Genomic DNA, 23,955 nt, shown 5'->3' on the forward strand with positions numbered 1-23,955 from the left:
GCCACCAGATGTTTCCGATCGGTGCGCTAGCATCATGGCTCTGCTCTGCTCTGCTCTCAACCGGCTTGCAACATTCCAGAAAATTTATCTCACGAGCTGGTAGGAGCCAGCTCCAGCATTCCACTGCACACATCCTGTTCCTTCCTTTTCTCTTTCGAAGATCCTCTTCTCCTTGTCTACCCACCCACCTATTCCAACAGGCTGGTCTTGAGTATTCCTGCAGAATCTGAATGGACTGTTTCCAGGTTTTTTTAAATTAGTATAAGAGCTGCATGAAACCCTTGGAGCACACCCACCCACCTTGCCTTAGACGTACCTGAGCGTTGAGTTCTCCCATTTTAACCCATTGCATGAATAAATCAAAGCAACCCTTGCTGTATTTAGACTTACCTTTCCCCCCGTGCTGTAGAAAAGTAGCACTACGTTACTTTGCACGGAATGTGCGTTCTTTTCTAAACAGAAAGCTGTTGTTTCTGACAAGACTGAAGCAGGCAAGATGTCATAGAACAAGGGAGCCCCCCTCACCTCTTTCTTTGGGAAGTGTGGCTCATGTATCTTCATTCTGACTGTCACCTTTGATAGCTGATGTGTACTGTTCTAGAAACAAAACGATGTAGCTCTCAAGCTTAGCACGGACAGTACGATGTCAAGTGTTAGCAAACATATAGGTAATTTTAAGATATAAATATGTGCCGTTGTATACAATTTATGACTAAGTACGGATAACCAAATAAAAATGAAGAGAGACTAAAACAGGTTAATGGCCTTGTTTTCACTTCCTGCCCATCCCTCTTGGACTATCAGCATCTTGGGTTGTGCTACGGGTTTTACCGTTCTGATTTGTGGGGCACAGTTTATGCCAAATGTACAGCCACCCTGATAACATCGGTGCTTGCCCCACCATCCTCTACACTGAGCTTATACAAAGGGCATGTTGGTTTCAGGTAGTTGACTGTCTTGCCACTCATATAGCTGACATCTCCCCCAAGTATTATTTCAGCTCAATCAGACATTGAAGTGTGAAAGAAGGGAGGGGGGGGCGGCAAACCCAATTTGTTGGATTCTGGGTTGGCTGGGGGTTGCCCATGATCCACCAATTAGAAGGAAGAGCTGCATTGCAGCCACTTCAAAGGGGCGCTTGCCTCAAATCTCTGACAATGTGAAACAAGTCCTGCCTGGGACCCCTGTTGACTATCCACAAGAATATTTAAAAACAGCTCCAACCAGCAAGAGGTATGACTAACACGTCCTTTTTATTAACAATACTAGATAGGTAAAATGTGGGTATGAGTTAAATTATACCCAGCTGTTCAATACAGTAAAATCTCAGTTTAATGGGCCACTTAGGGAAGGGGGTCTCTGTTACCCTTGAACATTACTCCGAAATTAGAAAACAGGTCTTTTCCATTATGAGACAAATGATATAACTGGCACCATTGGCACCATTGTATATAATGATGCAAATTATGTGAACTTCACCGTGTGAATCTCCGCATCGTGAGGCAAAGGAAATAGCATAAATTGTCTGGATTATTCCCAATACGGTGGACTTCATCTGTTAAATGCCGGTGCTGAAATTCCATCCGTTGCTTCCAAAATCTGCTAAAACTAAGTCTGGTAAACTGAGATTTTACTGCATCTATCAGTGACACTCAGCGTCATGTCACAATAGTCCAGCCGTGAAGAAGGTGGTCTCTGGGACGCAACATCGTGTTTGCTGATGACTTTGGCTTAGAGTTTGTGTAGCAGGACCATGATGGCAGATGCTGTGCTTTGCCCAAAGATGAAAGCTCCACAAAGGACAGTGATGATTCCCCAGGTGGTTAGACAGGACCTGCAAGTAAGTGGGCAAAAGAGGCCATGATATGCACATCTGTTGGTTTCATAGAAACACCCGGATCTTCATTTAAAAATAAAAATTACTGCAAATAGGTTGCTACTTGCACGAGTCCCTTTGGCAAAAGGGAGCCGTGCATCTCTCCTTTCCTTGCAAAATGTTGCCAGCTGCTGCGACCACGTCTTTCTCAGCCTCAAGATTCTTTTCACCTGACCCTTGCAGAGGCACCCAGCCACTGCGACTTTGCCTCTATAAAATGCAGCAGGAAGAATCGTGATGCATGTGGATGCACGTGGTCACGTTCAGAAGCTGCTTTGCAGTAATGCAGGAAGACTTCAGCGTATCTGATGTCTAAATTAGATGACTGATGGATAGAATCAGGAGTGAGAATTCAGAGCGATTTACACCGCTCAGCTGACCGTTCCTATAGTCAGCAAAGGTGGCTGGGGGGTTGGGGGGTGGTAAACATACTTGGTTCTTGGCTGGAAGGCTTCTGTCTCCATTGCACACACCAAACATAGCCCTGAAATAAAATAGAAAGCATTCAACGTATTCTTCCTGTAAACTATTCCTTTTTTTTTTTTTACAGTGAAATTAAATATGGATAAAACCATCCAAATCATTTTTAGCTTCAAAATATTGTCCTGAACATGGTTGGAAGGGAGGAAAAGCAACAGATTAATCTTAACAAAATAAGAAGTGATCAAAAAGCATGTGGGAACCAGGTCATTGCATCTTTGAAGACAGCCTGCCCAAAGCCCACTGCTCCTCAGGTGCATTTGCGTACCACTCCCACATTTCCTGTTCTCAAAGGTAGAGAGGAAAAAAATGTGTGGACTCCTGGTGCAAGTTAATGTGCTAATTAACCACGGTAGACCCTGATGGGATGATTATTTATTACTGTAGTATTTCTCGTCTTGCTGGCTACAATCCAGGAAATCCAAGGAAAGAAACCTCTACTGTTTAAAGAACAGGATTTTCTTCTCTCTCTCTCTCTCTCTATATATATATATAGAGAGAGAGATGATAGAGAGACAGAGAGACAGAGACACAGATAGAAAGGGATTGATTGATTGATTGATTGATTGGGATGGAGAGAGAGAGAGAGAGAGAGATAAGAGAGGGATTGATAGATAGGGATGGAGAGAGAAAGATGATAGAGAGACAGACACAGACACGGAGACACAGATTGGGATTGATGGATGGATGGATGGATGGATGGATGGAGAGAGAAAGATGATAGATATAGAGATATAGAGAGAGATAGAGATACAGAGATACAGAGATAGATAAGAGAGAGAGGGATTGATTGATAGATAGGGATGGAGAGAGAAAGAGATGATAGAGAGACAGAGACACAGAGACACAGATAGATTGGGATTGATTGATTGATTGAGATGGAGAGCGAGAGATGATAGACAGACAGACAGACATAGATGACCAATCATTTCACCATCTAGTAAAGTTTATAACGTATGTCCACCACCCAGGTCTGCTATTCTGAATTTCTACAGATTTAATTACTGGAAGTACATCTTCGCCTAGAACATGACACCAACACCTGAGGTTCAGCCATACTTATTCATCTCTAGCCTGGGGTCCAGCTGCATCTAAAGAGGACCAGATTGCCTCAGGAGGCAAGTTTTCTCATCATGATGAGCTGCCGCTACCACCATCCTTGGCACCCAAGCCCTTCCCTGATTCCTGGGAGAGAAATGCCTTACTTACCTGGAAAAATGAAGATGAAGAAAGCCCCGATGCCCCCAATGACACTGACCACCTCACTGATGTCAGGGACACACAGAGCAATGATTAGGGTGACCACGACCCAGGCTGTTGTCAGCAAAACTCGGATCCATTTCTCGCTGGGCTCTACCTTCGAGATGCAGCTCTGTTTGGAGCTTAGGCACACATCTTGGAGGACTGACCTAGCAGACACATGGGTGCATTTAACTAAGGACTAAAGAATCTGGTGACACCTTAAAAATTAAACCACTTATTCCCTGTGTATGCTTTCACAAATAACCCTTCACTTCCTCAAGTTTCCTGAAGCCCAAAAAAGTTAACGTCATCATCAACTGGTTAGTCTGTAATGGGGGAACTTTTAGACATTCGAGGTAGTCCAGACAAGAAGCACACCCAGGAGGACTAGCTCTATCTTTACTATAAGGTTACATTAAAAGAATCTTGCAAGAATTGCTCCCCTCCTTTCCTTTTACTCTCCAGAAAACCAGGGAGGGTCCCTTCTGAAACACTTCCCACACCCTCCCTCCTTCTGTGGGCTGAGATACCCTTTACATGATGGTTATCCAGGCTCTTCTTCCTGTCTCCCAAGGTCACTCCCACACACCATTACAGCAACCCAACTCTTTTGCTGTTCTTCTTTGATAAATAGAAATGCAATTTGGGGAAAGTGATAACTACAGAGTCTGGTAACGCAGCTTTGCACCAAGATCAGAACACTGGTTTTGCTGAAACAGACTAACACCTCTGAAAAGCCTAGGACACTCATTGTTTTTGCTTCTCACCTTCCTAGGAAAAGGACAATGGGGTAGATGGTGATAATGGAGATGCCAAATAACAGCCGAGCGATGATCACCATCACATCATTTCCAGGGTAGGACATTAGGATGTCAGCAGCAACGTCAGCTCCAAATGTCAAGTAGCCGTACAAACCTTGCAGGAAACAGACCATTCGATCACAATAAAGGTAGGAGGGGAAAATAATCCGCCTGCGCTTTCTTCCTAATACTAGTTCCTTCAATAGAAGAGAGTATTGGTAGCTCAGGGTTGAACTGTGGAGTCCTTGGTGCTCTCTGAGCCTTGTTGTTTTCTTGCAGACATTTCACTGGCCAACTAGGTAACATCATCAGTGTGAAGGAGTGTGGGGTTTGCCGCCTGTTTATATACAGTCGCTTGCCCTGCCAGTGTTGGTGGGGGTGTGGTTTCCTCCTTGGTGGCTCCTTGATTAATCAAGGAACTAATTAGTCAAACTGGTAGGATAAGCTACTACATAAAATTGGCAGCAAACCCCACCCTCACTTGCACTGAAGATGTCACCTAGTTGGGCAGTGAAACGTCTGCAAGCAAGCCACCAAGTTCGGAGACCACCAAGGACTCCACTGATGTATTCATTCTGATGAAAGAAAATCTATGTCAGGCTCTCAAACATCTAAACCCAAAAGGATTCCTTGCCCGCCATGATCCTCACCAAGTCTCTTTAGCGAGATTTCTTGAGAAGAAAGGGAGGGGGTTATGAGAATTCCAGCAACTGGACTATTTCCCATCTAGGGCCAATATATCCCAATATCCATTAGGAAAGCACGTCTTTATTTTCTTTCTAACTGCCTTCCTATAATCTGGCAAGGAACTGGATCTTTTCATTGATGATGAAGAAGCTTGCATCGCAACAGTGCAGAGCTTGTATTGTGCAAGCACAACATGGTTTGAATCATTTTGATGAACACCTTGAATCCTTCAGACACTTCCATTTATTTATCTATCTATCTATCTATCAATCAATCAATCAATCAATCAAATTTATCACTGCCCATCTCCCAAAAGGGGCTCTGGGCGGTTTACAATAAAACATAAATAAAAATATAAAACTGTAAAGCACTATAATACATAATACAATCAATATAATAGAAACCTCGATGGCTGGAAGTTCTTTATGATTTGCAGGCAGAGCTGGGTCCTGCTAAGAAACTAACCATCCCCAAGAATGGCTACCCTCGCTCCCGCCCCAGGCATGATTACAGAGCCAGGTCTTCAGCTGTTTCCTAAAGTCCAGGAGGGAGGGAGCCAACCTCACTTCCGGGGGAAGGATATTCCAAAGGGCAGGTGCTATTGCAGAGAAGGCCTGCCTCCTGGACCCCGCCAGATGGAATTCTCTTGCAGACGGGGTCCATAGCATGCCCTCTCTGCACGACCTGGTGGAACGGGTTGATGTGATGGGGAGGAGACGGTCCCTTAGGTAACCTGGATCCGTGCCATTTAGGGCTTTAAAGGTGATAACCAACACCTTGAATTGCACCCGGAAGCATACTGGCAACCAATGCAGCTCGTGGAGCAAAGGGGTGACGTGTGCTGATCTTGGGAAGCCCAAGATCGCCCACGCGGCTGCATTTTGCACATCTACCATTCAACTAAGAAGCAGGAAAATGAACTATGCGAAGGCTTTGCATTAATGCCTATGTTTTCATCAGAAAACATCTTCAATGAATCTCCCACTCAATTTCAGGGAGTAACCTTAGTCCTTTATGCCCACTCACTCTTGGACTGCTTGCCAAGAATCTAGGGTATATTTCCTTAATGCACTCTGGAAAAACAACACCCTAGAAGACTCTTAAAAGTTCTCATACATAAGCACATTAAGTTCAAGATAACTAGGTCATAAAATGCCATAGAATACATGCTATTCTGCGGAGCATCCTGATTCAGGATTCCAGCTAGCCATTAATGCCCTCTTCCAAAATACAGTTTCATTCCTCATCTATTTCTCCACAGCCAATCCATATTCCAGCCAACCAACCATGGTTGTCTTTAGCGAACATTTGGAAATTCTATTACCCCACCTCACCCCTTAGTTTCTCTTCCAAATATGTTTGCATTTCTACAGGTAGTCCTCGCTTAACGACCACAGTTGAAACTGGGATTTCAGTTGCTAAGAGAAGCTGTCATTAAGCGAACCTGAACCATTTTAACAACCTTTTTGTGGTGGTCATTAAGCAAACCGCATGGTTTTTAAACAAATCATGTAGTTCCCCACTGATTTTCCTTGCCAGAAGCCAGCGAGGAAGGTCAAAAATGGCGATCACATGACCACAGGATGCTGTGACATCATAAACGTGAACCGGTTGCCAAGTGTCCAAATTATGATCATGTGACTGTGGGGATGCTGCAATGGTCATAAGTGTGAGCACTGGTTGTAAGTTGGTTTTTTCAGCACCGTCTTAAGTGTGAACCATCACTAAACAAATGGTCATTAAGTGAGGACTACCTGTATTAAACTCTGAATTCTCTTTGGGTTGGTCACCATCTCTTTCTTGCACATGGATGGCACTACATAAGGGCATCTACTATCCATACAAAAACCTTAGTCAGCAACAGAGGATACCGATTCAAAGGACAGAGCTCCTAAAATATGAAGAAAAACCACCGAGCTCCAGACTTTTTGAACTGTAATTCCGAGAGCCACTGAATCACCCAAATCTTTTAAGACTTAGATGGGCACTTTGAAGGCCAAACGTGGCCCCCAAAGCCATTTTTGGGACCCAGGAGGATCCAGTGCTACGGCATCAAAACATTGGCATTCTATCCCCCCAAAATTAATGGCAATTTCCAGCAATAAACTAAAGAGTCTAAGCTTTCCGACAGGCTTGCTACATGTGAAATAGCAAGGAACCCCCTCAAAACCTTACAAAAACAAAACGCTACATATTCATTTCATCCACTTTTATGAGGTCATGCTATCATTCTCCTCTGGAACTCTCCCACAGCCTTTGAAAGCCACAAATAATCTATGCCTCTATTCAGCCCTCCCTAGCTGCAAAAGAGTTGTTTCCCCCTACACACACACACACACACACATATTTTTAGTAAAACAACCTTGGAGATTTGTGATATTTCAAGTGCTGTAATGCTCAGGCGGCCTGGCCAAGAGTTGGCTAGAATGTAGTGGAGTTTAAATCCAACCCTTCTGAGGGCACCGGATGAGAAAAGTCTCTTCTGATGGAGAACGTTTGGTGTCGTGGTGAAGGCATCAGGCCAGAAACCAGGAGACTGTGAGTTCTAGTCCCGCGTTAGGCACAAAGCCAGCTGGGTGACCCTGGGCCAGTCCCTTTCTCTCAGCCCTTAGAAGGAAGCAATGGCAAACCACTTCTGAAAAATGTTGCCAAGGAAATTGCAGGGACTTGTCCAGGCAGTCTCCGAGAAACGGACACAATTGAACGGATTAAAAAAAAAACGGAGAAATTAAGAGGAAGGTACCTGTCAGGGAGTATACCAGCAAGCAGAACAGCATGGACATCACGGACACAACCACCCAGTGCGACAGCCGCTTATCGCTCAGGCTGCAGTAGATGGCCACGCAGGCTTCATGGCACTGGAATGCAAAGGGGGTTTGAATACAGAGGGTGGCATTCAGTGCATTGCTCGCCTAGCACCTGCTGCTCTGATTCCTTCCTGGCTTCCCACCCATAAAGCCACAGACATACATTTCTACAGTCAAAGCAACATCCCTGCCTCTGCTCCCTTACTCCCATTTTGGAAGCCAGGAAGGAGGAGACTTAAGGACGCTGCCGGGACAGGAAGAAATCCCACACACAAGTCCTTCAAATGCCAAAACACCTGTACAAAATGCTCCTTACTCAGCATCTCATCCCAGGAATCAGATGTTCCTGTCTGCCAAACATCTTGGCACCTGATACAGGGGTGTCCGCAGGGTACCGTCAAAAAGATCAAGAAGGTGATGGATGTAAAAAATGGCTGGAGCTCTGACTGCACCCTGGTGGCTGCATGTCCAGTCCTCACAAGAATGCCAGGGAGTGAGAGGGAAGCCACTCAGAGTTCACCTACCCATGGCATCATGGAGCATTTGTGGGGAGAGGGCCCGAATTGCTGGTACAGGTAGTCCTCGTTTAACGTCCACAATTGGGACCGGAATTTTGGTTGCTAAGCTAAGTGGCCATTAAGCAAATATGACCCGATTTTACAACCTTTCTTGGGGCAGTCATTAAGCGAATCACATGGTCATTAAATGAATCATGCCATTCCCCATTGATTTTGCTTGCTAGAAGCTGGCCGGGAAGGTAGAAAATGGTGATCACGTGACCACGTGACACTGCGACAGTCATAAATGCAAACCAGTTGCCAAGCGCCCAAATCATGATCGTGTGACCATGGGCCCTACTGCAATGGTCATAAGCGTGAGGACCGGTCACAAGTTGGTTTTCTCAGCACCATCGTAAGTCCAAACCATCACTAAACAAGTGATGGTTTAGTGAGTGTTAAGCAAGGATTACCTGTATGCTGCTTCAGGATGTAAAGCCAAGATGATACAAGCATCCGCCAGTCAGTTTATTCACAGGAAACAGACAGACAGACACAGCAGCCAGATCACATACAATGCTTACAAACTAGCCCCAAACACAGACAGGGCCACAGTCCTGTATACAAATAAAATCCAGTTATTACAGGCTTTTGCTGAGTCAGCCCCCTCTAAGGGCGTATCAACATACGCCATACCATCTTGACTTCTTTGACTCTTCCCTGTGGACACCCCCACACCTATTGGACCACGCTAGGCTAAGAGGCAGCTCTCTTTCACCACACTTACATCTAGGACTGCCTGGGGACCAGCACAGAAATGCACAGCTCGTATCCCAAGACTTCTCAGTTTCCAGATTTTGGTGTAAACAAGGAGTTGGGAAGCAAGGAGAAGGATGACTCTTTTTCTTCTGACAGTAAAAGGGTGACCCCCTACATCTAAGTCACTGCGTCCTCAGAGAGACATATGAGCTTAAGTATCCTTTTGCAATGGGGAGGGACGAAGTCAGCCTCCACATCCCCTTTGCCCCTTCAGAAAAGAAGGTAAAATATTAAGCTGGTTACCTGAAATCCAAAACAGATGGTTGGGACAACGCTGAACATGGAGGCCCAAGTACTGTAGGGTTGAAAAATATAACAAGGGTGCACACATGAGGGTGCCAACCAGTAAACCTCACGGAAATGGCCCAACAAGTCACAATGTCTTTGCTAGCTAGGTAGGAAAAGTCCCTAGAAGAGCACCCGCCTTCGGAGCCCCCTCCTGTCACGCCTCCTGGGAGGAGGTGTGACCATCCAGGTAGGGCAGGCGGACTTTATGTAGAAGAACAGAAAAGCAGTGGCTGGTGGGGAAGGGGATGAAAATCTGCTCCCCTTGGTACACCAGTCCCTCCAGCTTTTTTTCACACTAAAAAGAAGAAAGCATGCCCTGTATGTGATCAAAATATCTGGACATCTTGTCCAGTTTGGTAATAGGGAAGAAATCATTATTACTGGTAAGAATAGTAATCCATATATCAATATCACCCTGTTGGGGACCGTAGCATCTCTTTGCAGCTATGGGCTGGTTTGACCCCCATGGGGGTCTCTTTCTCACCTGCCCTAATGCTAGGAAAATGACTCTGTTTAAGAGCAAAGGAAATGTCCTGTCATCCGTTTTGGACTTCCTTTCTCTTCAGGAGAAGCTTAGCTGGAAGGGAGGCATTCATGTCCTATGCATTTCTTAATATAGTTAGCTTTTACTTCAAGCATGATGAACATCTGTTAGCATTCACTGATCGCCTCCAAGGCAACTATATTAGGAGCATTTTCCATTTTGAATGGGAGCTGTTCTTACTAAATTACTCGGCATTCTCTTGGCACGTGGCATATTCTCAGAAGCACATCCTCTAGCAAGACTCCTAAGGAATTCAGCACATCCTTCCACTGGAAACCCAGACAGTGCCAATAAGTTAAATTTCAAAACAAAGTACCCTGACACTATAAAAATGAAATCTGGAGGGCCAGTGTAGAGGGCAGCTAAGGGTGTTGACCTAGAACTGGGAAGGTCCAGATTGAAGTCCACCCTCCACCCTGAAGCTCACTGGGTGACTCTCAACCACCCCACCACAGGGTTGTTATTGTGGGGATAAAATGGAAGGAGATCCCCATATGATGCCTTCAGCTACCGGAGAAAAGGTGAGACATAAATCTAACATGTCAACTGGGGAAAGGGCTCCTTTGGAGAAAAGGAATGTGAACCAAGGCAGGTATCAGAACAGTGAACTTTGCATTTATCATTGGAAAGCTATCAGGGAAGAATTGAAATAGCCAGGACAAGTCAACAGGCAACCTATAAGAATGTAAGCCAATTCTGATGCCTTCAAGAAGTGCTGGATCTGAGCTCTGATGATTCCCAGAAAGCAAAGACGTGCTGGTTGGGGGTTATGGGAGTTGAAGTCTGATACATCAAAAAGGCATCATGCTGGGGAAGATGGACATAAGTTCATAAGAAGCCAGGCATAAAAAAGTTAGCAAAGCTCATTGATTTCATGACAGATACTCAAGAGGAGTTTTCAAAAGTGCTTCAAGGGTAATCTGAGGTAGCATTCTTGTATACAAAGTTAATTAAAGTTTAGTGCAGTGTTTCTCAGCCTTGGTAATTTTAAGATCTGTGGACCCAAAATTTCCCAGCCAGCACGCCACACATTTTGAAATTGCCAAGGTCGAGGAACATTGGTTTAGTGATGTGTGAAAAAAAAATCAAGCACATAAGAATATTTATATACATAAATCAATTTTGGATGACCCAAGGCTATGGTTTTATATGATCTTATAGAGACCCCAAATAAAAATGTAGGCTGGAATGCCCATTTTTCAGAATTCTGTTATCTGGTTCACAATACAGGACATACCTGCAAAAAGGTGGGTGCTTGGAAAATATGCATAAAACAGATAGTAGATAGAAAAACATAGTTCACTATGGAAGAACTGCTTGAAGAAAAAAGCAAGCAAGCAGGAAAAAAGGAAGTATACCGAAAGATGGTAGATTTGGATAAATGCAGAGTAGGTGAGAGCAGTGAGCCAGTCTTGGCTGATCTGGAACAGCTAAGCAGGGTTGGGTCTGGTTAGTGCTGGAATGGAAGACTCTTAAGGAATGCCAGGATTGTGGGCTTGACTGGGAAATTGAAAAACCTCCTCCAAGTCAATTGGCAAACAAGTGAGCAAAAATGAAGACCCTTCCTCTTATTTACTTATTTATTTATTAATTAAACAGATTTATAAGGCCACCCAACTCACACACAGCAACTCCGGGCAGCTTGCAGAATTAAAAACCATAAAAAGTCTTATCTGATTACAGCATCCAATCTGCTGCAAGCAACAGAAAAAAGACCCTTTTAACACTCAGCAGGGATCTTCACACAAATGAACAATACCTACAGTAAGACTCGGGCAGAGAGAGACAAAGCTCCAGGGCAGACTCCTAGCAGTACAGGTAGTCCTTGCTTAACGACCACAATTGGGACCAAAATTTCAGATGGTAAGTGAAGTGGTCATTAAGCGAATCCAACCCAATTTTACAACCTTTTTTGCAGCAGTCATTAAGTGAATCACCATGGGTGTTAAGTGAACCAAGCAGCTGTTAAGCGAATCATGCAGTTCCCCATTGATTTTGCTTTCCAGAAGCCGGCCAGGAAGGTCAAAAATGGTGATCAAGTGACCACAGGATGCTGCAATGGTCATAAATGGAAACTGGTTGCTAAGCACCCAAATCAAGATCACATGACCATGGGGATGCTGCAATGGTTGTGAATGTGAGGACCAGTCATAAGTTGGGTTTTTTCAGCACTGTTGTAAGTCCGAACCATCACTAAATGAATGGTTGTTAAGTGAGGACTACCTGTGTGCTTACGCAGGCCCATGAAGATTTAAGACTTACATCAAGGAGACTAATCCAAGGACTGCTACAGGTGTCTATATCCCCACTTACCTAGGAAAATGGTGATGCTCCTGCTGAGCAACATGACCTGTCTGGAGGTAGTATTTTAGCACAATGACGAGCACCAGGTAGCAAGCAGCTAAAGTGCCAAGTATGCTGGAAAAGATGCACAGAGATGACAGAATTGGACAGCAGTGAAAGGTTCTACATTACAGAAACTCAGTACTTCCTTGTATTCAACAGAGCATCTTAGAGTAGCATTGTAGAGTAGCTCACAACATAACAACCCAACCTTCTTAGAGCTTGATCACTCATACTATGTATCATGGAGATGGGAGTAAAAAAGGTAAAGGTTTCCCTTGACATTAAGTCCAGTCGTGTCCGACTCTAGGGGGTGGTGCTCATCTCCATTTCAAAGCCGAAGAGCCGGCGTTTGTCCGAAGACACTTCCTCTGTGGTCATGTGGCCAGCATGACTACATGGAACGCCGTTACCTGCCCGCCGAAGCGGTACCTATTAATCTACTCACATTTGCATGTTTTCGAACTGCTAGGTTGGCAGGAGCTGGGACTAGCAATGGGAGCTCACCCCGTCACGCGGATTCAAACCGCCGACCTTCCGATCGGCAAGCTCAGCAGCTCAGCAGTTTAACCTGCAGAGCCACCGTGTTATTTTCTTCTGCATGCCCCAAACCACCTCCTGCGGTTGCTGCTTCAGCAGTTCTACCTGTGGGATGAATGTCCTATCTTTCACAGTGCAATTCTTTCCCTCCAAACTTCTGTAGTCTCTCTCTGGCTTCCCACACTTCCATAAACCCCAAGAGAAGACACCAGGAGACACTCCATCCAAGCACCTTCTTCAGTAGTGGAGCTACTGAAACTGCCAAAGTGTATATGGGGGGAGGGGTTTTCTACTTTTGAGAAATGGATGGAAAATTTATCCTTCTCCTGCAGAAATTCAGTGAAATTGTCAGTCCCATTTCTCTGCCCACACATCTGGGGAGAATTTTATAAAGCGGCTTGTGCCCACTTTATGAAAGAGCCCTTCCTTGGTTACCCTTCACCTTACTTCCTGCAGGTCACCATAAATAACACAGTTCCTTAAAGTAGGGAAGGAATTAAAATTATTTTTAAGGGGAGTGCAAAACACACTCTTCTGGGGTCAGAACGTTCTGGGGAACTTCAAAACGTTCCATTTTCCTTTGGACTATGTGGGCCTGGCTGTTGTGGGGATAGTGAACTAAATTGGCATAGTCCAGAAGAAAAACTGGATGTTCCAGAACTCTCTAAAACATTCAGAACAGAAAATACTATTGAAATACACTGTTAGTTTTGCACCTTACTCTGTCCAACCAGGGTAAAACCCTTGTTCTGTTCCACTTCCTCCCAAAACACACTCAGAACCTAAATCATATCCAAGCTGAGTTGGAGTTAGGCTTGATCGCCGGGATACCCAGTTCCAAAACTGGACCCTTTGAACTCTTACCTTGTGTATTTTTGGAACCCAATTTCTCTTGGGACAGAGAGAGGGAAAATGACCAGGAGGCACAAGGCAGACAAGGTGAAGCGTTGATCCATGAACCAGGGCTGGCGAAAAGTGTCTCCATTCAAGGTTTCGTTCGGGGAGAAAGAGTCACATACTAGAAAAGAATTAGAAAAGCTCAAAGTTAGAAGAGGGCAGGGATGTATCAGAAGGTTTTTTAATTTGCACCATCTATCAGTTTGTCTAGGGGACACGGTGGCGCTGCGGGTTAAACCGCTGAGCTGCTGAGCTTGCCGATCGGAAGGTCGGCAGTTCGAATCCGCGTGATGGGGTGAGCTCCCATTGCTAGTCCCAGCTTCTGCCAACCTAGCAGTTCGAAAACATGCCAACGTGAGTAGATTAATAGGTACCACTTCGGCGGGCAGGTAACGGCGTTCCGTTTAGTCATGCCTGCCACATGACCATGGAGGAAGTGTCTTCGGACAAACGCCGGCTCTTCGGCTTTGAAATGGAGATGAGCACCGCCCCCTAGAGTCGGACGTGACTGGACTTAATGTCAAGGGAAACCTTTACCTTTACCTACAGGTTGTCTTCTTCTGCTTCATTTTTCAATCTACCCTCTTTTATGAGAGTTCTAATGGATAGTATGTTTACTATTGGAATTTAACGGATTCATCATTTATTCGCTCACTTGTTCCCATGGAATCTTACTTTGAATCAGCACTCTCCCAACATAGCTAATGTAAAGGAGATGGCCACGGTTTATTCACCCTGTTTTTCAGAAGACAAACTGGCATGGCTAGTCCTCGCCTCCCTCTATAACTTCCCAAAAGAGAACCTCCAAGACCTCAAGTTAAGTTGAACTTTTTTCTCCTGGACACGTGGCCACACCTCCAAGCAAAGTCATTTTTATTTTCTAAGAATTCCTCTGGGGCTTACATAGGACCCAGAGGCTTTCCAGGAAATAAAGCTGAAACCCAAGCCTTGTGCCTTGCTAAGAACTCTCCAGGTTCTTAGCAGATATACAGTGGAATATAAAAACAAAATCAAGAAAATCAGAGGAGCCTAGAGGAATCACTGGGCACGATGGTTACTCTATGTACCCATTTTAGAACGGAGAACCAAATTCTGTGTCTTTGTGGTTGGCTAAATTGGACTCTGCTTTCCTGTCTGTATCTAATCCTTCCATGAAACTTGAGGTGGAATGCATCAGGATAAACCAAACAGCTTAGGATACATAGTTTAAATCACCAAGTCCAGGGCTATCCCAGATAGGCTGAGCATTTGGCCAAGAATGGCCAACTTCATAGCAATTGGGTATTTTTTCTGCTGAAGAATTGTGTCTCCTTCTCTACCACCACCACCACCACCTCACCCAGCCAAAAAAGATTGCCCAGCGTCAGAGAATAGTTAGCAAATTCCCAAGGGAATTCTTTCCCAAGATTCAGGTCTCACATTTTTCTAGCTGATCTCCCATAACTCTGAGGAAGGCCACGGAGATCATGAAGAGGTTCAAGATGAAGCAGACTTCACAGAGCTTGCCCACAGCTGACCCGCAGATCTCTCTCACCACACCCTGGTATGTTGTCTGAGTGCTGATGGAAGCAGCATAACCCAGGATTACTAAGCCGCTAATGAGGAATATCAAAGAGCCCTGCCAGGACAGAGAAAAAAGAAGACACCGAAAACAATTACTATGGAAGCAATGGTGAACACAGGAGTGAAGTAAGTTCCTGTCCACGGTGTCAAAGTCTAAAGAGTGTCTCTAAAAATTCTCTTGGGTAGCCGCTACTTGCATTTCTACAGAAGGCATATGGAGGGCCTTTTACCATTGGTCAGCCCATCTGATACATCTAGACTAGGTTCACACAACATGCTAAACCCAGGTTAGCCCAACATATTGGCTAAGTTCACATTCCATGTTATGCCCAAATAATCCATACTAACATGATGGCAGCCAGGAATATCATAGAAACCACAGTACCTTCAGATAAAGCCATGTAAACCACCACCTCCCGCTGCATCTTTGCAAAAATGGAGTAGCTCTTAAAAACCATTGGGTGTTTAATGGCCTTATCAACTCCACGTAGCTTGCTTTACAATCAAATAGAGGTTGCAGGTAGCAGCACCTGGTCAGCCTTGGATAATCTTGTAAAGCTAAAGGGTTTGAGCCAATACAGGGATGGGAGATCACCAGAACATCCCAGGACTGGAGGCTACACTGGGAAGTCAAAAAACATCCCAGAAGAAAGTAATAAAAAAAAAAACACCGTATGTTCACTAAAGAAAAACAAATCTGTGCATGTCAATGTAGTAGTCAAGTCCAACATGACAGAGTTTTTATATCTTTATCAGCAAGTAAGTTTTTCACCTTTTTATCTTCTAAACTGATTTGTTTTGATTTCACAAAGCTGGATTGGTAGGGAAGATTTACTCTGGCATAGCTGTGATGTAACATTCAAAATAAGGTTCCTCCCTATTATTTGGTTTTAAGTGAAGAATTCTGTATTTACAGAGGATATCTTTGGGGATTAATCATGAGCTCCATATGAGGAAGGTCTTGCAAAAAAAACCCATTCTACTGCTGAAATTCTTCTATTAGAATTATTATTTATACCTCATGAATCAAGGAGAAGAAATAAACTATTTTTTTCCCTGAAGAAATGTATTTCCATTCCAAGAAAACCAAACTGTATTTGTAATCATCAGTCTTGGAATGCAGGCAAGATCTTCTTGGGGAAAAAAGTGTTTTTTTAAACATCCAAATGTTTTAACACAATGTAATGCTATATATGATTCTCAGCTATAAACTCCACCATATTCAATGCAACTGATGCCATTGCATGATGCTGCAGCATTATTGGGTTACTCAAATAATATTAAGGAACAGTGTTGTGTAGAATAGTGGAAAGTGGAATAGTAGAAAGAAAGAACTTACAGTATATAAAATGCAAATATATAAACAGGTCTACCTCCAGTCTAAGAAGAAATTATTATTATTATTATTATTATTATTATATTCAGTTCCAACAGTGATCAATGCCACATAGGCTATAAATCTATTTTTAATCTCTTACAAGGCAACTGTTGGAAGTGTAACCTTTATATAGAGAAATTCTGTCCCCCCCAATACTTTTTTTAACTATCCTGAAAGAAATGTTCAAAAACAGTTCAGTAAATGACAAATTTCAATCTACCGATTGCTTTCTGGGTAAATGTCTCAAAGCAGCATACAAAAGCCAGAATAATTCAATTCCATCCCACAAAACTGTTCCTGTACAACTCTGGACCATTTGAAACGTGGGAGGAGGAGGAGGAGGAGGAGGAAAAATCCCATTAGTCTGTAACATTAAAGACTGGTAAAATGAATTCACTTTTGACCTAACTTTGCTTATTGCTGATCTCCCATCCAATTAACAAGCAATCCCAGTACTGCTTTCTGGGTGCGCCAAAATTCTGTGAAGGGCAGCTACCTAGCTGAAAAAGTTCATTGGAAGTTGTTGAGAGTTGGGAAGCATACACGCTTGATAAATAAGTAGAATAAATAAAGTAAATGTGAAGGTTCCCAATAAAATGCTTGTTTGAGACAGTAATCTCCCCAATACTAGAGGGATAGAAGATGCCAACATAGGTTGTTTCTAGTTTTTATGCACCGAACTACCACAGAACAATAGCCCTATTTAAGCATTTCTCAAGTACCTCAACTATCTTATTTGTACCCCTTCCTTTACTGCTACTGTTCTCATCTCTGCTGGTGCTGTATTTTTCCATAATCAGGACTCACAACTGTGTGATGTCTGATATCATGATGCAGTAATTACAGAGAACATCACGAGGCAGAAGAGACTTTGAGAGTAGAAGGAAATTGATTGCACCCCACTGCTCCTTTTTGCCATGGGTGGCTTATTAATATTTTTTAATAATATTTTTATTAAAGATCACCGTTATACAGATAAAAGCTAAGACAAGCTACAAAAAAGAAAGTAGAAAGTGCAGAGAAAAAATAATAATATAAAGAGAAAAATAGAAAAGAAAGAAAAATAAGAATATAACAAAAAGAAGGAATAGAAATATATGTAAAGAAGTAACTTCCCATGTCCTAACAGTGAGAATCACGCTGAGACGAGGAGTAGGTCTCTAGTGTTTATTCCTGCTACATAAACAGAATCCTAACAAACTGAATAAGCGTGGGAAAAAACCAGACAGATAAACCCCAAAAGTTAAGGTGGGCCTGAACTGTGTCTCTTTGAATGGCTGCTTAATTCCTCAGTACTACGCATGCGTCTTCCCCCCTGGATGGGAGCCCCTTCCTGCACGCCATCATTACTCATGACATCCCCCTTTGTCACAACAAAGATAAACAATTTTAACAACTTATCACCTCTTAAAATACAACAAAGACCCTTTTCGTCCCATATCTCGTCTATTATCTATAAACAAATCCTTAAAACTTTATCATTCAGTCCTGGTCAGCAAAAGTCCATTAAGGGTTACAGTAGCTTATTAATATGAGTGACAAGTGGACAGGGCTAATCATGTTTTTTTGGGGGGGGGTCTATACAGTTAGGAGATGTGGTTTATAGATTGTATCTAACTTCCAGTGAAAAAATCATAATTGCATCCTTGGGACGAAATGGAGGTGAGAAGGCCTAATTTTTCCCATTTTTAATGTTCACTCCCTTGTTGTTGTTGTTGTTTATTCGTTTAGTCGCTTCCGACTCTTCGTGACTTCATGGACCAGCCCACGCCAGAGCTTCCTGTCGGTCGTCAACATCCCCAGCTCCCCCAGGGACGAGTCCGTCACCTCTAGAATATCATCCATCCATCTTGCCCTTGGTCGGCCCCTCTTCCTTTTGCCTTCCACTCTCCCTAGCATCAGCATCTTCTCCAGGGTGTCCTGTCTTCTCATTATGTGGCCAAAGTATTTCAGTTTTGCCTTTAATATCATTCCCTCAAGTGAGCAGTCTGGCTTTATTTCCTGGAGGATGGACTGGTTTGATCTTCTTGCAGTCCAAGGCACTCTCAGGATTTTCCTCCAACACCACAGTTCAAAAGCATCGATCTTCCTTCTCTCAGCCTTCCTTATGGTCCAGCTCTCGCAGCCATATGTTACTACAGGGAACACCATTGCTTTAACTATGCGGGCCTTTGTTGTCAGTGTGATGTCTCTGCTCTTAACTATTTTATCGAGATTTGTCATTGCTCTTCTCCCAAGGATTAAGCGTCTTCTGATTTCCTGACTGCAGTCAGCATCTGCAGTAATCTTTGCACCTAGGAATACAAAGTCTTTCACTGCTTCTACATTTTCTCCCTCTATTTGCCAGTTATCAATCAAGCTGGTTGCCATAATCTTGGTTTTTTTGAGGTTTAGCTGCAAGCCAGCTTTTGCACTTTCTTCTTTCACCTTCATCATAAGGTTCCTCAGTTCCTCTTCACTTTCAGCCATCAAAGTGGTATCATCTGCATATCTGAGATTGTTAATGTTTCTTCCAGAGATTTTAACTCCAGCCTTGGATTCCTCAAGCCCAGCTTGTCGCATGATGTGTTCTGCATACAAGTTGAATAGGTAGGGTGAGAGTATACAGCCCTGCCGTACTCCTTTCCCAATCTTAAACCAGTCCGTTGTTCCGTGGTCTGTTCTTACTGTTGCTACTTGGTCGTTATACAGATACTTCAGGAGGCATACAAGATGACTTGGTATCCCCATACCACTAAGAACTTGCCACAATTTGTTATGGTCCACACAGTCAAAGGCTTTAGAATAGTCAATCAAACAGAAATAGATGTTTTTCTGAAACTCCCTGGCTTTTTCCATTATCCAGCGGATATTGGCAATTTGGTCTCTAGTTCCTCTGCCTTTTCTAAACCCAGCCTGTACATCTGGCAATTCTCGCTCCATGAACTGCTGAAGTCTACCTTGCAGGATCTTGAGCATTACCTTACTGGCATGTGAAATGAGTGCCACTGTTCGATAGTTTGAACATTCTTTAGTGTTTCCCTTTTTTGGTATGGGGATATAAGTTGATTTTTTCCAATCTGATGGCCATTCTTGTGTTTTCCAAATTTGCTGGCATATAGCATGCATTACCTTGACAGCATCATCTTGCAAGATTTTGAACAGTTCAGCTGGGATGCCGTCTTCTCCTGCTGCCTTGTTATTAGCAATGCTTCTTAAGGCCCACTCAACCTCACTCTTCAGGATGTCTGGCTCTAGCTCACTGACCACACCGTCAAAGCTATCCCCGATATTGTTATCCTTCCTATACAGGTCTTCTGTATATTCTTGCCACCTTTTCTTGATCTCTTCTTCTTCTGTTAGGTCCTTGCCATCTTTGTTTTTGATCATACCCATTTTTGCCTGGAATTTACCTCCAATGTTTCTAAGTTTCTGGAAGAGGTCTCTTGTCCTTCCTATTCTATTGTCTTCTTCCACTTCCGCGCATTGCTTGTTTAAAATGTTCACTCCCTTGCTCTTTATAAATCAGATTAACTACCTTATTAAAAAAAAAAGCTGAGGGTCTGTAATCACCTCACCACCAAAAATGGATTTTGCTAGAATAGTGTTTTAACAGAATGATGAGTTTTAAGGTCAGACTGAACAGAAACTTAGCTTCCCTGACTTTAAATGATGGGCTAAACTCCTCCTCAGAAGTTGTATTTCATTCATCAAGAATGTACAGCATCCCACGACCTCCAGGGAAGAAATGGCAGACTAAATACACCTTCTACGTTTTCTTTTTACCCTTTTATTTGTTTTTGGCTTGGATTAATTGTTATTGTTGTAATTGTATTCTTTAATAAAATTACTTTAGAAAAAAAGAAAAGAAAAGAAAAAGAATGTACAGCATCCCAGTCAACTTTTGATTACATAACAAAGGCAGCTGTGATCCCCATGGGTGGATTTCTCTTTCAATACTTTTCCTTGGGATTTTGATAGAAGTGTCGGAAGATAAACTGCTGGAGAGAGAATTGCATAATGAAAGACACTCATTCTTACTCTTGTTGGCCACCACATCAGTGCGAGAACATCACACTCCATCTATGAGTGGAGATTATCTGAGAAGAATCTCATATAGTGGCCATGGAGTCATCTTGTTGCAATCTGAGGTCAACCCTTCTCTGGAGATGCCCCAGTTGTGTCCTCTGCTGACCAACGGATTTAGGATTCATCCATATAGACCCACCGTTCCAGTTTGGGGGTTGTGGGGGAGCAGCTACTTCAATATTGTCTTCTCATCTCAAGGATGGGAAGAAAACCATCAACGTGGCTGTGAGGAAGCCTTCTTAGCTGCTTTTAAAAAGCTCATGAAGATCCCTTTTCTAATCTAGCTTTTAATTATCAATTTTAATTGCCCGAATTGTTGTTCGAATTGCTTTTAATCTCTCTGGTTTTCATTCTCATTACAGTGCCTTAGTCAAACTGCCTGAGAGAAAAGAGCATATTTGGTTGTGAAAAATCAGGTCAAGAATTTTTTTTCTTTCCTTCTCCTCCTTCAACAAAATTTCGAAAGCAAATTCTGTCTCATCAGTTCAGATAAGAATTTGTAAGGAAAGAGAAAGCCAGAGAAACTTCCTGCCCAGGACAAATTACTATGCTATAAATTAATGTGCTATTTTTAACCTCAGCTCCCTGAAAGAAGAACAGAGGAGTAAACTTGGACTCCAATTTTCATCTTCACAACAGCTCTGATAAATCGGTTCTGATGAAAGATAACAACTGGCCTGAAATTACACTTCATCCTATGGGCCTTCTTTGAGATGTTTGAGAAGCTGGTTCTTGCTTGCTTACTCTGGTCTCTTAGACACAAGTGTCCATCAGAACTTAGCCATCCATGACTTTGGCATCGGCTGAATATTCCAAAATCCTACCAAAAGAAATAGGTAGCCCAACCCCGCCCCCCACCTTAAATTCATATTTGAGTGAAAATGTATGTTTTACAACTTTACAGTAAAGCTAATAAAATGTGTTAAGGCCTAAACTTTCATGGACCAATGCAATTGTAAATATATTAGCCTTTACATTTTATGCTGTGGATGCTACTTAGGTAATATGTACTGGAATTAGACACAAAAGGACCATATTCTTTAAAACATGCAGAATATGGAAGCATGGATGACTTTCTCATCAAGTAACCTAGAAAACGGACAGATCAATTATTCCCATAACACCTCACAATGATGCACATTGCAGCCTCCATTTTGACTTCAAAACTCAGGCTTAAATACCTGGCCTTATTTTTGAACTTCCTTGCTGCTTCTGCTGCTTGCTTGTGTGTGTGTGTAAAACACCTCACCTGGTGAAAAATTCAGAAGAACTGAAAAGATTGAACAAGTTTTTATGTTACATTGGTGGTTGTAATGAAGCTATCGACTGGCTATGGATTTTGGATGCTTTCTCCCCCAGAGATCAACACAGGTTTGGACATATTTTCATAATCTCCAGAAATGCTCCTTTTGTGGTGTAAAGGTTTTGGCCACCCTAAACATACTGAAAATCAAGTGCTATATTGCCCAAGGCCATCAAGCAACACCAAAGTAGTTTGAAAGAGAGCCAGTTTGGTCTAGTGGTGAAGGCTCCAGGCCAGAAATCAGGAGACTGGGAGTTCTAGTCCCACCTTAGGCATGAAGGACAGCTGGGTGCCCTTGGGCCAGTCCCTCCCTCTCAGCCCAAGAGCCAATCAGGCGTGGTATGAGAGTTCTAGTCCCGCCTTAGGCATGAAGGACAGCTGGGTGCCCTTGGGCCAGTCCCTCTCTCTCAGCCCAAGAGCCAATCAGGCGTGGTATGAGAGTTCTAGTCCCGCCTTAGGCATGAAGGACAGCTGGGTGCCCTTGGGCCAGTCCCTCCCTCTCAGCCCAAGAGCCAATCAGGCGTGGTATGAGAGTTCTAGTCCCGCCTTAGGCATGAAGGACAGCTGGGTCACCCTGGGCCAGTCCCTCCCCCTCAGCCCAACCCACCTCACAGGGTTGCTGTTGTGGGGAAAAGAGGAGGAGGAAGGAGTATTAGGTATGTTCACCACCTTGAGTTATTTACAAAAATAATGAAGGCAGGATTTTAAAAAATGTAGAGTATTTTAAGGGCAATCCTCTCCAAAATTCCACTAAATTGTAAGGTAATGTTTTATCCTTTTCTCCTCATACCTAACTTCTCTTATAGAATTGTTAAGGTCAATTATTGTTAAATAAAGAGTAGCCCATACACTGTGCTACATAGGGGTGGGCGGGACAGGACACAAATATAAATAATACATCATTAATTTAAATTATTCATCATTAAATGAAGACCTACCATGCATTTTCAATGTCCGTTCTCCATCCTGAATGGGATAACTCAGTTAAGCATAATTCTCAAACTACATAAAAATCTCTTTTCATGCAAAGGTGGGATTGTAGGAAGAGGAAAATGCTAAATCAGAAAGAAGTATTACTAGGCAAATAGCTGCATTTCTGTTGAAGGACCTCTCTAAGCCTTCCTTCCTTAGGTTATTTCAAACCTGTAGAACTTGCTTCCAAATCAACAGTTAGCACTGGATGACCTGAAGTCCATCATTTATTTACTCCATGAGGACTAAGTAGCCCAATCTACAAAAGACCTGGGTGGGTTTCCATTAGCACTTACCAGCTCCACAAAGACTGCTGGGGCTATTCCACCTGCTTTATTGAAGGCCCAGGGGAAATTCAGGAGTCCTGCTCCAAGGGCAGATTTTAGCAAGATGAAGATGGCTCCAGATGAAGAAAGGTGGGGGATATCAGACTCCAGAGAAGGCTTGGCTAGCAAGCTGATGCTCTCTCTAGCCAACTCCTCCATGTCTGGAAAGAAAAGGAGGATTGGGTGTTTTATTGCTGATCAGATCTAAGTAGACTTCAAAAATTCCACAACACCCTCCCTTGCTCCTCAGGGAAGTCACTCCAGTTCCATGGCTTTGCAGAAAAGTGCAAAAGATTTTCTCCATCTGAAAAAAAAATGACAAAAATAATGGGAAAAAGGAGTCCAAAGATTCTTTCCCCGCCCCCCATCCCACCAGCCTAATCTACTGAGGCGGGGGGGGGGGGGCTGAGAAATGAGAGAGGCGTATGAAATAGAACAAACATTTCTAGGTCCAAAGGAATGTGAAATGACGTGTGCTAAAAATAAGCGAAGCTTCTCAAGGCAATTTGCAGCCCCCAATAGGCG

At 43.3% G+C, this 23,955-nt stretch overlaps 1 protein-coding gene across 1 annotated transcript; it reads right to left on the reverse strand.

The window, feature by feature from the left end:
- Positions 1-1,276: 1,276 nt before the first annotated feature.
- SLC38A8 (solute carrier family 38 member 8) lies at positions 1,277-23,687 on the reverse strand. The gene is made up of 10 exons (XM_063312907.1): positions 23,401-23,687; positions 15,240-15,438; positions 13,788-13,941; positions 12,354-12,458; positions 9,452-9,503; positions 7,829-7,943; positions 4,366-4,513; positions 3,566-3,765; positions 2,309-2,360; positions 1,277-1,834 (listed from the first exon to the last, which is right to left on the reverse strand). The coding sequence occupies exons 1-10, from the start codon at positions 23,587-23,589 to the stop codon at positions 1,732-1,734; spliced, it is 1,317 nt and encodes a 438-aa protein (XP_063168977.1). The 5' UTR covers positions 23,590-23,687; the 3' UTR covers positions 1,277-1,731.
- Positions 23,688-23,955: the final 268 nt, after the last annotated feature.

Source organism: Candoia aspera, chromosome 11 (assembly GCF_035149785.1).
Source record: "Candoia aspera isolate rCanAsp1 chromosome 11, rCanAsp1.hap2, whole genome shotgun sequence".
Classification (NCBI taxonomy): domain Eukaryota; kingdom Metazoa; phylum Chordata; class Lepidosauria; order Squamata; family Boidae; genus Candoia; species Candoia aspera.